Here is a 13,665-nt window from a genome sequence, read left to right as displayed (position 1 = left end):
TTTTTCATTAGCATATACAGTGTATTTTTCAGTCAAAAGCCTTTCTATCATAACATTTTTTAATCCATGGATATTTGGATTTGCATTACTTTTGTATTTACAAGAGAAAATGTACTGCTTCACAATAAGAACTATCAATTTAAAATTGTATAAATATCTCTATTTTTATATTTTCCAAAGAGAACTGATTGTTTATCAAATGTTATTAACAATTCAAACTGTCTCAAGATCTAGTCTTCAACAGCAGACTATAATTCTTTTACAATAGTACATTCATAAAATAAATGCCCAATACTCTCTTCATCTCTTTTACAGAAAATGCACACAGGAGACTCTGCTTTTTTTATTTTAAAAGGTATTTATTTGTTGGAACAATCCTATAAAGAATTTGGAACTGTAACCAATGAAGTTTTGATTCTTGTATAGATTTAAAGGGAAATTCAAAGATTTTGTTCTAGGTTTCTTGTGCATAATTATGACCCTTTTATTTCCATTTTGATATAGATGTACATGTTTCTCTTTTTTTATCTTATAATAAGTTGTACATAAGTGTGCAACCTTTACAATTAATTTTAAACAATAGGATAACAGGTCAATATTCTTTTATTGTTTGTAAGTTTGGTATGTATAAATCTTGTGCATGCAATCTGGTCCTTACAGCAGTTCTTATACTTGCATATTCAATAAAGTTTTCATTGGATTGATTTGTTTCCATTTTTTAAAGCTTATAAACGTTCCATTAATATTAAGTAAATCACCAACAAGAATAAATCTTCTATTAGCAAAGCTTTTAATAAATAATCATTTATTCTCTACTATGATTCTTGGATTGTACCATACATTATCATTTATAACCAAGGGTTTACTTAACACATTTTGCTCCTGTATTTTTAACCAGCTGAGAAACACTTCTTTCCAGAAAGAATTTTGCAAAGTTTTACTTTAACTATATGAAGAATCTAATATATTTTTGGGATTTTAATTTTCAAAATGGATTCTAGAAGCTTTACCCATTTTGAATCAGTCCTAATAAGTCTTTTTATCCATGTAGATTTGAGTGCAGTAATAAAATCCCCATTGTCAATCATTTTGAGACCCTTATGGCAGTAATCGTGTACATTTGTACTCTTCTTTACTCTATACACTTTACCACCCCATAGCAATTGAAAATATCGCTTTCAAACGTTTTCAAGTAATCAATGCCTTGGTTGGGTAATGTTAGTATTAAATAATTTAATTTTGGTATTATTAATGTCTTAATGACTGTAATTCGCCAAATAGGGGTTAATGTTCTTGATTTCAATTGATTTATTAATACATACAATGTATGAGCTCAAAAGTTAAATTGTCCCAACTCAGTTTCCATAGTGAGTTGTGAAATACACCTTGAAAAATTTTTGCTACCGATCCACACCATATTTATTTTTTGGTGAAATGTATTTTTAAGCCTGAAACCTAAACCTGTGCGAGGAGTCTAAAACCCGGAGGATGCCATCATACGATTTAGATGTACCGTCCATTATAATTGAGATGTCGTCTGCCCTTCATTTTTAAGCATAACTATATATATATATATATATATATATATATATATATATATATATATATATATATATATATATATATATATATATATTCACTCGTAATTTTTTCTGAGGACAGATGATCGAACATGACTTTTAAGTCCTAAGCGACTATAACCTTCTGATTCTTTAAAGCAACTTTCATATTCAGTAGGACTCAGGACTCTTGAGTCTGTTGGCGTTGACATATCCTGCTTAGATGATTTTGAGATCATCCCTTGTATTTGTTTATAGTCTTTTGAAAAGCATGTAGATGAATTGTTCGTTGTAGCAACAAATCGGCTGTCAATAAAATGGGATTCTCTGATATCGTTGTAGATAGCATCCTCCGTTTGATCTTTTAGATGATTAGAGCTTGCACATGTTGTTACACCTAAAAAAAACCTGCCATATTATAAAGTGAAAAATATGAGAGGAAAATAAGAAAGCGAGAGAGATAGAGAAAGTTACCTAATTGAGACGTACTTGGTTTCTCACGATTTTTTCTATAAGAAAGGATAAAATGCATTTTATGAGCATATTTCATTCGGAGAAAAAAATAATGTAAGAAAGGTTAATGATATGGTACATGTAGATAAGACCTGCATATTACTTAATACTCACTGTAGTTGGTAAAAATAAAGCACTGTTCCTATTAACAGGAATACAAGAAAACAAGTGAGAAGAAGGAAAACGGCCAAAACTGTCGTATTTGATATTCCCTCCATGGCTAAAAATATTTGGTAAATATATGATACAGCATCAAATATAAGCATATTATGCAGTAAATTGATAGCACTGACGACACTGTACAGGTGTTTTTTACATAGACAAATTAAAAATCAATATATTATTATATCACTTATATACCTCCTGTATCACTTCGATTAGTACATCCTAGTTTGGAATCACATATCGGTAATTGTTCATTACAATGGCACTTATGGCGACAACCGAGTCCATAAAAACCATCTGCACATCTATTGACACAGTCCTTTCCCCACAAACCGATGCAGGCTAAAAATACAATGAAACTGGTAATTTCTTATCTTGATCTTCGACTTGTAATTGTTTGTTGTATTTTAAAAAATACAATATTCAGAGGCCATCACGAGCGCCTCCTCCAACAAAAATACAACAAATTGAATAAAACAAATGGATAATTTTTGTTGTCACAACGCCTCCACTCCCAACCCAGACTAAGATTTTAAAGAATAACAATTTTTTCAGCTTGTCAAAATAATGGGTTTGTCTGCTTCCTAACCCCAAACCTTCAAAAACGATGTTTGAAATTAAAAGCATCACCTTTAACGAAAAATAAAATTTTATAACAAATTGTTTATTATTTCAAAAAAAGACAGAATGATATTTATCAAATGTTAGACCTTTAGAGCGATATATGTACAAATGTTAGAAAAAGCGGTGTTCGTACGTCAATCTACATGTACAATGAGGTTACCGTAGTCGCTTATAAATGAGTCATTGGACTGGTCTGAAAAAGAAACATGGGTAGTTGCATTCCACATCTATAAAAAGCTTATCGATAACAAGGATGTTGTCGGCAAGCTATGATTATTATTCTTCTTCGTTTAGTAAAAGCAGTTAGACCAATTTTTTTATTATTACTTCCCAATCCAAAATAGTATTGGGATTGAGCGATAGAAAACTGGACATATATTAATTTTTCTTATCATCATATTTTAGATAATGTTAATATAATTTATAATTTTTTTATGGACCTTTGATATAAACAGTATATTGTGCTCTGAAATGGTTCAGACAGACTTTAACGGTAACGGGCTAAAAAAGATAAAAATATCTCAATATACATAAAGGTAATATTTCATAAAACCAATAAGGAAAACACTACGTATACTGTATTTTAGGTGATTTTTCATAGGATATATGGTTATAGGGAAATGCCAACTTTATTGCATTTATACCTTTCTGTAAATTGATGATATTTTTGACAAATCTGCAAAACAGTGTAATTAGAACTGGTCTAGAACTTGTTTTGTAAATGAGCAATAAATAATATTTGTTATGTAGACCTTATTTAGATGACCATCTTAAAGAATTAAATGAAAAACAAAGTGATTATGAATGTTAAAGAATTTAGAAGACTGGTTTTGAACTTAATCTATGTGAAAAAAAAATAGTTGTAGATTTTTGCACATTTTGTATCTTGCGTAAAAATCGACTCTCTCTTTTAAAAGGTCCAAACAATACCCCAACTAGTCTAAAACATAGATACCATCATTCCTGAGATAAAAAAAAAATCTGAACAGTTTTCACAAGAAACACTAACTACACAAAACTGCTAACCAAATGATCTTCGTGCGTTTCTCTTAAGGTCAGACGACACGTTCCTCGAGAATCTTTTTTGTATCTCCTCGTAATAAAGATTTCCAATAAAAAACATTAATTTAATAATTACTTTAAAAATGATCAAATTTACTTGAATTTGGTTATATGTGTACATGGTCAAGTGTTTAGAACCGTGGCCACTCACTGCCAGAAGCGTATAGGTTCTAGAGGTCGTGAGTTCAAATCCCCGCCCTGGCGGAGATATACTTCTAATTTAGAGAATTTCGCTGTGCTGTAGATGTATTTATTTTTATATCAGCAATTCAAGTGTATTTTCAAGAAGATTATATAGGAAATTGCATACTCTAGTATTTTGCAGAAATGCCTGGTAAGGTACCCTATTTTTTGCAAGAAAGCTTGTCAAAGTAGTAGTAAACCGTTAACAAATTCCTCGAAAAAGTTATCTAAAATTGAGGAACGTGTCGTCTGACCTTAAGCATTACTATATTCTTTACACGACACTAAGTCGACAAATTTAAAGTAAGCAATGAAAAATAATAGTAAGTACCTTCGCATCTCCCAGATATATTCCTATAGTCCGTGCAGCAGTTCCTTTGCTTTGTTAAGCTGAAAATGTTGACATAATGAATATATATAGAAATAATATTATTATTCTATAAGATATAAATAAACATCAATAGTAAATCTCTAGTGTATGTGTAGTGTGAAACTAATTTTCTCCTACACAATTATTTTTACATTTCCAATTATATCCGACTATTGGTGTAGAACAGTTTCTTACTTGTTAACGCACACAGCAGATTCTGTCAATGAAACCTGAAAATAACCTGGTAGCAATACATTTATGAAAATCTGAGAGTTCATTATCTCATTCATGTCACAGCAGCTAAAACTACGTTTGAGATTCTCTTTCAGTTTACAACTTATCAGAATATTTTACACGAAAGTATTTTTCCCTGTTTCGTTTATTGTTGTAAAAAGGAGGAAGGAAGACTTTAATTATCCATCCAAAGCCTTCCCGGACATACACTATCGTTGTGTGGCATTAACATTCATTTATATATTTCCCACAAACCAGCAATCTGGAAATAAAGCAGCAGAGTCTGGTGTTTTAGATCATATAAGTAAATTTTATCAAACGGTTACTGAAGTTTAAAATTTGCTTTGAAAAGCAAAGAACAGTAACATTAGAATCAGCATTTTTGAAAAATATCGCGAACAGCAAATTCTGATTTATTTAAAATTACATTCACTCAATTTGAGAGAGACAACAGAAAACAGTAGCCATTGTCATAAAGTATTTTGATTTTGATTTTCAATTATCCATTTAGGTTCGAAAATCATCAATTATTCTTACATGAAAATTATAGCAATATGAGCTGTATTTTTCAGAATATTTTCTCGGTGCAAAAACTTGTTAGTATGATAAGGCTGCATGTAACTTTAACTTTTAAGATAAATAAGATGTAAGACCATTGTTTGCCAAATAATCATATACCTGCGTTCCTTTCAACTGTTAGTAAAGTCATCGAACGAATAAGTTTTAATTTTGTTTTTTAAAAAACAAGGTATTTGTTAAAGATCAAGGTGTTTTACCTGGTCATTCTACAATCTTCCTAGCCTATTATTTTTAAATAACCACATTTATTATTGCATTGTTAAAAGTATTGACGATTTGAAATCTTGTTTTATGGCCTTCTGTGATTTATTAGAAGTCTATGATATCAAAGGCAACATTTTTAATGGTTAACTATTAAGCAGTCTGTCTTGTCGTACCTAAAATTTTGTACAAATATTAATTGTCTTCGAGTGCGAGTTTAAATGCAATGGTTTCCCAAGTAACTGTTCCTGATCCTCAATCACAGTATGTTCACATATAATTTCCCATATAGAGATACACATACCATATGAAATTGCAGACTTGATGTTTACAAAAATCCTAAAGGCTACCCCACAGGCCCACACCCCAGTCTCACAAAACAATCTCCACTTTCCTTAAGTGTTTTGCATAGAGAAATACTGTGGATCGTCATCCTTGGCTAGGTGTCCCCCGCTCATAATTTCTTTATTGTGTTTTTATTTGTTGTTTTGAATGGTTTAAGCAGATCATAAGTTTTGTCTTAAACATGAATTTAAGTTAAAAATCTTCAAAAACAAGTCGTTGAATTTAATTGATGATTATGCATTATGCGACAATTTTGAATATCAATAAAACAAGTGATTATGGAGATTCATTAAAACGGAAATGTAAAATGCGTCCGTATTTATGTAACAGTCAATCTATTATCACTACATTGTAGCTTTTATGTCAGGGACAGAACACAATGAACACACAGAAAATCGTTATTGTTTTAATAAGTCTATTACCTGTTTTGATAAATGTTGCAATATCCGAGTCTGCCGTGTGTAAAAGCAAGTAAGTGTATTACTATACCTTATCATTATGAATTTTATCTCCTAGTATTTTCATTGAAAACTAAACTAAAGAAACAAAACAAATCCCGATATTAATCAGTTATTTTATTTTAAAAATCTTAACTTAATTTCTTTCTTGTTTACGTTAACTTTACATGTAGCTTTGATGATTTAAAGCTTAATGTTTATTATTAGTTCATCTTGTTTTTTTCTCAGTAAATCAGAAGTATATGAGTGTTGCTCTGACTATACGAATGTTTCTGGAAAATGCGAAGGTATGAATTCTTGTTTCAAATCACATTATACTTTCAGACTCGTAAAAGAAAGAAACAAATTGACTTAAGCGTCAAATGTTCTTATGAATTCCTGTTTCTAATCACATTATACTTAACTCAGATTCGTAAAAAAAAAAGAAACAAATTAACTAAAGCTACCAAAGAACAACCTTCTAAAATTATGTCTAAAACACCTGGATGTTAAAAACATAACGCATAATATGACTTCTAATATAACTCGACTATTTCACAAATATCCTAATGGAAAAAAGGAATATTTATACTTATATGAGAGAATAAAAGTCCTTGGGATTTTTGGTACATATCCAATGAAAATGTTACTTAAAAATCTCAAAAAACAAAAATTACAATTGACTCTTTTTGTTGATACAGAAAAAGTAACAAATGAAATGTGAACAGTTAACTTATCGACAAAATGCTAATACTGCGAATGCAGTGCATGGACCATCATTAAACAAAAAGGAAATTTAAAAAGAAACTGGACGAAAAAAATCGAATTAGTTTTTGTTCTGGTTGAAAAACACTGGGAAAAAATCAATTAACAAAAAATAAGATTATTGAAAATTAGAGTTTGTACATGCCAATTGCAAAAGAAATTAGACAAAACATATTTTAGAACGATCTAGACTAGTTTATATGGTTCCGCAGAAAGCTTCTTTCCTAAACTTTAATATGATTGAACCAACCGCCTTCTGGTGGGTTTGAACAAATTTTGTGATATTCTTTTAATTGATAAATGATGTGAATAATCAAATTATCATTTAAAATATTGCATATGCATACGAATCAACATACTTTAATAACTCGATATTTAACCTGTCAAATATGAATAAAGAACTAAATTCAAGCACATCATTGATTAACATTTACATACACTGTTTATATAAATTATTTCTATAAAAACAGACCATTATCTGTTTTTATAAATACACAAATGCCAAAACCAGATTTTAAGTATTTGATCGATGACAGTAATAAAAGCTTTTACAGCATAGTGTGATATAATCCTGTACATTGTTTATTCAAATACGCTTAATTGATAATGTTGATTTAATTTAATGTCTTATTTCATACAATAAAAGTTATCTTTGCAGACTCTTTGCGAAGATTTTGCCCCATACACTCACTTAAAATGATCCAATTTGATAGAAAACCCAATGTAAACTTTAAGTGATTCCGTGTTTGTTACAATTATGTAAAACTTTAAAAGTCGCATAAAAAATCACAAGGTAAACTTTCATGCCAAGAAAATGATCAGAGTGTGTGTGTAATAAATATACCTGAAACATAATTATTCTGTATTTTTCAGCATGCGTCGGTTCGTGGGGAAAAGAATGTGGTAACAACTGCAGTTATGGTTTTTATGGACAAGGTTGTCGTACAAAGTGTAACTGTGGTCATCAGCAGATCTGCGATCCAAAACAGGGATGTATAGGTAGATAGCATGTTTAAAAAGTGTATAAAAGATATAGAGAAATTAATATGCTTATATTATTGGTGCAGTGTGTGACGCAGTCAAATAAAATTAGACGTAAAGTTATAGCGAACTACCTAGAAGCGTTTGATAGGCGTTAACTCCAGAAAAGTTTCTACGTAATGTTTTGACTGTCATTTGTCCAATCAGATCGTAGCTGGGCGGAGTTAAGACATTGGTGCTTGTGACTTGAATGAGAGAGAGAAAGAGAGAGATGAGAAAGTGAATTGAGGAAATTATAGGTGATGCTAATGAAGAAATCATCATTAGTTTTAAACTGGCAAACAAATTAAGATCCATATATTACATGTACATCCTTTATTTATATAACTTTAAAGCGTTTCAAAAATTGCTTTAGCCGTCGACAAAAGTGTCTTAATTCATACATGTTCATGTATAACAATGACGTAATTAACCAACTTAATGTCCTTGCATGAAGTCCAAGAATACGGACAATTAATATTTTGAAATGCGAACGAATGTTAGATACATGTATAGTGAAACAGAAAGGCAATGAAGGCGGAAGCTTAGGGGGAAAATAGCGGACAAGTTGGCGGATTGCAGATCTGTGGTTAAAAACCTCGCCCACTGTGACGACGGTAACTGCTCGACATCAAGGGTTAACAATATGGCGGGCGAAACTTCCTTATTGGACATCCTGGACGATTTTTTCTAATCTTTTCTGAGTTATAAGCTGACTTTCCGTCAAAAGCAAAGGGCTGAAGCGTTCGTAAAAAATGCATACATTAAATCTGTTAGAAGTTTTAGAGGAGAAGATGAAAATAGCATTTAAATTACCACTAATATACCCAGACGTCAGATAAAGAGCGAGGATACCCATCAAGTTAATCTCGACGTTAAAGCTAACATGAATTCATAAATACGCATTACTTCCCTTTTATCTCCGACTACCGCCATATTAGTTGTCGATTTCTATTGTTTTGCTAATCGCTACACACCCCCTATATAAGGCCGAGAGTCCTCGTCATGCTTCACCGCATTCAGGAATTTTATACACCCGAACACGTTACCTTGGACGAAAAGACTTGTAAAAACGCGTTTTGAACAAAAATAATATGACAACCACTTCACTGGCAAGATATATCCAATAAACGATGAAACAAGACAGACTGAAATCCAGGCGCAGATACTTCAGAAATTCCTCGATAATTGTAGACCAATCTCCTGTGTATGTTATAACATCGCACATGCGCAAACCACACACTGTGGCAGGTCGAGCAATGTCAATTATCGCATGGATTTTATAAACGGGGATTTTTTGTAGGAACGGATAGAAACTTTGTTACTTTCTTGGATTTTCTATCATTTAGCTACTGTGTTGGATGTAGTGTCGCCAGGGTTTTCAAGAAGATGCAGACGTTATGCACTCTGTATGAACGACACACGTGTTCGATGTGCATGCGAAGTAAGGCAGCACTGTCTGTGCAAAATAATACAGATACCTTGGACATCCTTTCGAAGAATAAATATATTTTGTATTATATTGATTGTTGTTTTCTTTATATTTTATTACTACATTTTACTACATGTACAATGTGTAGTTCATGCATTTAGAAGTCCGTGCAATGTGAATGCCTCGATCGGAAAGCAACCGACCGTAACTTTCTCAACCGGTATATATTCCCCAGTGGCAGTAGAGGAGCGATCGAAACTAATATGGCGACCAGATGCTTTTATGAATTCATGTCAGCTTTAATATCACTGGGAGGAGTTTCAACGATGCAAATTTCAGTTGCAAAGCTGGGTATGTAAACTGTTTATTTCAAAACTCATTTTGTGTTGTTTTGTTGACATGTTCAAATGTTTTTGTTGTGGTTTGAATACATTATAATTCAGTTCCTTGTTACTTTTTCTTTTCTAATTTATTGCATGCACTTGGCATCAGCATTTAAAGAATATCTGCATAAAGTATTTCAAACATGAAGATGAGGTTTGTAATTTGTTGAATGTGTGTGTGTGTGTGTGTGTGGGGGGGGGGGGGGGGTGTGGGGGTGTGTGTGTGTGTGTGTTAATTTGCTTGTCTCTTAACTTTTTCAGGAAGAGGGACATAAATATACGACATTGAAAAATTGAAGATTTTAAAGCAAAGCCCCATAGCATATCTGGTTACTTCAACAGCAAACTGTACAATAGATACAACACTTGGAGTAAGTTCATTGGTTCAGCGCTTAGTTATCATGTGAGTATTCAATACACTAATTTAAATTTGATGTACTAAATTTACATAACAAAGCAAGACAAGAATCAAGATTCATCAGTGTTTTTATCTTGAATCAAAAAAGTCATGAAGTTCGTCATCAAACAACATGTCAACCGTATTTGATAAATAATTCAAGGAAAAGAAAGACTTATTTTTCCTGATCAGATTTTAAATTGTTTAATACGAGCAATAGCGCGTTCTACATGAACACGGTGTTTTGCTTTAACTGTTTCATCAACTTCAGAAGCTTTCATTTGTGATACACAGGATGCAAAAGGTGGAATATTCAGTTTAAGCCCAACAGCTGCAATCTATTTCTCTAAGTGGAAACCTTTGTCAGCCATTACCCTATCCCCACTCTGTAGTTTTCCACTCTGTATAAGGTCTGACAGTAAATATTAAGAGCAGATGGAAAAAATGATTATGAACATAAAATGATTGAGAAAATAATTATACAGGTTCATATTTCTGACTAACAATAATTTCATATCATAGCATGTAATATACATGTATATAAATGTAATTTCAAGACATTTTAAAATTCAATGACAGGAAAAGTTGAATGTTTTTCCCTTTAAATTATTATTTTTTGTAGTAAAAATGCATATAAAAATGTATATGAAATTATGTCCTACCTGTAATTGATAAATTGAGTCGATATACGGTAAAAATGTTTATTCCTCGAAGATCCAGCATAAAGTGACGCGCTGGGATCTTGGGACAAAAATCGACTTAGTCCAGGTGAGGTACATTACAAGTTAATTACTTATTGTATCAATAAAAATAAGAAAGGCTTCCCTTGCGAGGGCCTCTTGACAAAAAGATAGGTATAGACATAGATACCATAATTCCTGAGATTAATAGAATCATTCATTATTACGAGTGTGGGATAGTGAAATTCCACCGAGGGGACAAGATTCACGGTCTAGGACGAGGCTTTGCCGAGTCCTAGACCGTGAATCTTGGCCCCGAGGTGGAATTTCACTATCCCGCACGAGTATATAATGAATGATTATTTTTCTCGCATTATATTACCTTAAAAAATGATGTTTGACAACTTTCTGTTATGACGTTCAAAAGATTACTTTAAGTTTATTCCTCCGCGTGCTTTAAATAGTGCAAGTCAAAATGAGAGCATACGACAGTTTTGTAATTAAAAATATGATAAATTGTAATTAATTAAGCAACACAATTACTTAATGGATAATCTCAATGCACCATTTTGCATTTCCCTACAGCAGACAACGTTTGTTTATGTTTTAAAACGGCGTAGTAATACACAGTGTAAGACAGAAAAATCTCACACTGCTGTCTCACACCGGACAAACCGATCTCACACCGGTGATAATGCGAGAAAAAACAATCGCATGCTTCACAAGAAACACTACCTAGTATGTGATTCATACCTTAAAATTCCTATCTTATCCTAAGGGTAAGTTAATATTAATGGAAGAGCCACAGTAACAGCCACCAGCGTGAACTTTGATTTTCGCTTGTGACGTTGCAGTTTACAGCGGTCAACGTTTGTGACGTCATAATAAAATTCGTCAATTTGACCTTTGACTACTTGTTGCATTTAGAGGCATTTGAAGATCACAGAATTTAATGGAAAAACACAGTAGAATGTAAATATTTAGTAATGTCTACACATTCCATTCTATTTATTTTTTTACTTTTCTAAGAAAATATGCTCATACAATGTATTTTATCTTTTCATATAGAAAAAAAGCGTGAAAAACCTAGTACGTCTAAATTTATAGGTCAACTTCTTTATCTCCTATACACGCTTCATTTCCTTTCTCATATATTATACTTTAAAAAATCGCAATTTCTAAAGGTGTAACTTACAACGTGTGCAAGTTCAAATCATCTAAAAGATCAAACGGACGACTCTATCTACAGCGATATCAGAGAATTTTATTTGATTGGCAGCAGCTCGGTTTCTTCAACGTGTAATTTATCTACATGTTTTTCAAAAGACTACAAGCATATACAAGAGATAGTCGAAAGATCACCCAAGCAGGATATGTTAACGCCAACAGCATCGAGAGTCCTGGGTCTTAAAGAATATGAAAGTTGCTTCAAAGAATCGGAAGGTTATAGTCGCTTATAACTTAAAACGTGTGTCCTCAGAAATAATAACGGTAAAAAAAACCCCACAATAATCCATTTCTCAGAAGAGTAAATATGTCTAGATGGCCGACTGGTTAGCGCGGTCGCCGGTCACTGCTAGTATAGTGGGATCCAGAGGTTGTGAGTGCAAGCCCCCGCCGGGGCCAAGATGAAGGTCCAATATGGTGATTTTCCCTGTGCTTTATATGTAATTTGAACAGACCTTTTTGAATACCTGTTCTTCGTACGGCTTTAAAAAGGAGTTTATTATTCAAACAGAAATAACTATGGAGAATTTATGAAATTATGAGGTTCTAGATGCACTGTATGCTTCATGTACATGTAAACTTTCTATCAAAAAGGTAATGATGGAATTGTTTCATAATCTCTACAACAGCAAGAAATTCTCCTCGAGTGACACAATAATTTCGCTCAGGTCTAAACGGGAATTTACTGATGTATGTGTTCACTTGTTCCTTGTCATCCTTTATCTATAAAAGGACGCCACCTATAGAAAAAGCACTTGCATCAGTATATTAAACAAAATCTAAATTCATATCAAGGTAACCAAGTACAGGTGTACTTGTAAGAAAGTCTTTGAGGGTTTGAAAGGAGATCCGACATTCCTCAATCCAGCAAAACACATATTGTTTTCTGTGAGTTTAAACAGAGGCTTTGCAATGTCATTAAAAGACTTGATAAAACGCCTATAATAGGTACAGAGGAAGCTTCTCAACTCACTGACAGACTTTGGCTCAGGCCATGATTCTATATCTTTGGTTTTCTCCGGATCAATTGATATTCCATCTGATCTTTCAGCACTCTGCAATTTATCCAGAACAGTTGATAACCTACAATGTATCAATATGTTGGTCAAAGGTTTCAGAAAAAATCTATGGAGTCATCAATGTACAAAAGACATATTTCAAAGTTTAGACCACTGAACACGCATTCCATAAGGCGTTGAAAGGTAGAAGGGAATTGAAAAGTCCAAATGGCATCACTCTAAATTAATACAAGCCAACATTAGTGCCAAATGATGCCTTTTCAGCATCATTGTTTTTCATGGGGACCTGCCAAAACCCTCTTTGGAAATCAAGAGTAGAGAACTATTTTGAAAACCTGAGGGCGTCAAGGGAATCATCAATTCTTGAAAGATGTTATGAATCTTTGTGAGCTATAGCATTGAGACGATGATAATCGATACAAAACCTGGACATGCCATCTGTCTTGGTAACTAAGACGATCGGGGAAGCC

General features: G+C 32.6%; 1 protein-coding gene across 2 annotated transcripts; it reads right to left on the bottom strand.

The window, feature by feature from the left end:
• Positions 1-585: 585 nt before the first annotated feature.
• Positions 586-4,999, bottom strand: LOC105347730 (cell death abnormality protein 1-like). Of its 2 annotated transcripts, none has more exons than XM_066084887.1 (6): positions 4,672-4,999; positions 4,438-4,496; positions 2,433-2,579; positions 2,187-2,292; positions 2,049-2,068; positions 586-1,956 (listed from the first exon to the last, which is right to left on the bottom strand). In XM_066084887.1, the coding sequence occupies exons 1-6, from the start codon at positions 4,764-4,766 to the stop codon at positions 1,637-1,639; spliced, it is 747 nt and encodes a 248-aa protein (XP_065940959.1). In that variant the 5' UTR covers positions 4,767-4,999; the 3' UTR covers positions 586-1,636. The 2 variants fall into 2 exon arrangements, with proteins under 2 accessions (XP_065940959.1, XP_065940958.1); XM_066084886.1 differs by having other exon boundaries at positions 2,034-2,068; positions 4,672-4,991.
• Between the last annotated feature and the right edge of the window lie 8,666 nt (positions 5,000-13,665).

The sequence above is a fragment of the Magallana gigas genome, chromosome 5, assembly GCF_963853765.1.
Source record: "Magallana gigas chromosome 5, xbMagGiga1.1, whole genome shotgun sequence".
In the NCBI taxonomy this organism is placed as follows: Eukaryota; Metazoa; Mollusca; class Bivalvia; order Ostreida; family Ostreidae; genus Magallana; species Magallana gigas.
Note: the sequence above shows the minus strand (reverse complement) of the source record. Positions and strands in the feature narration are given on the sequence as shown.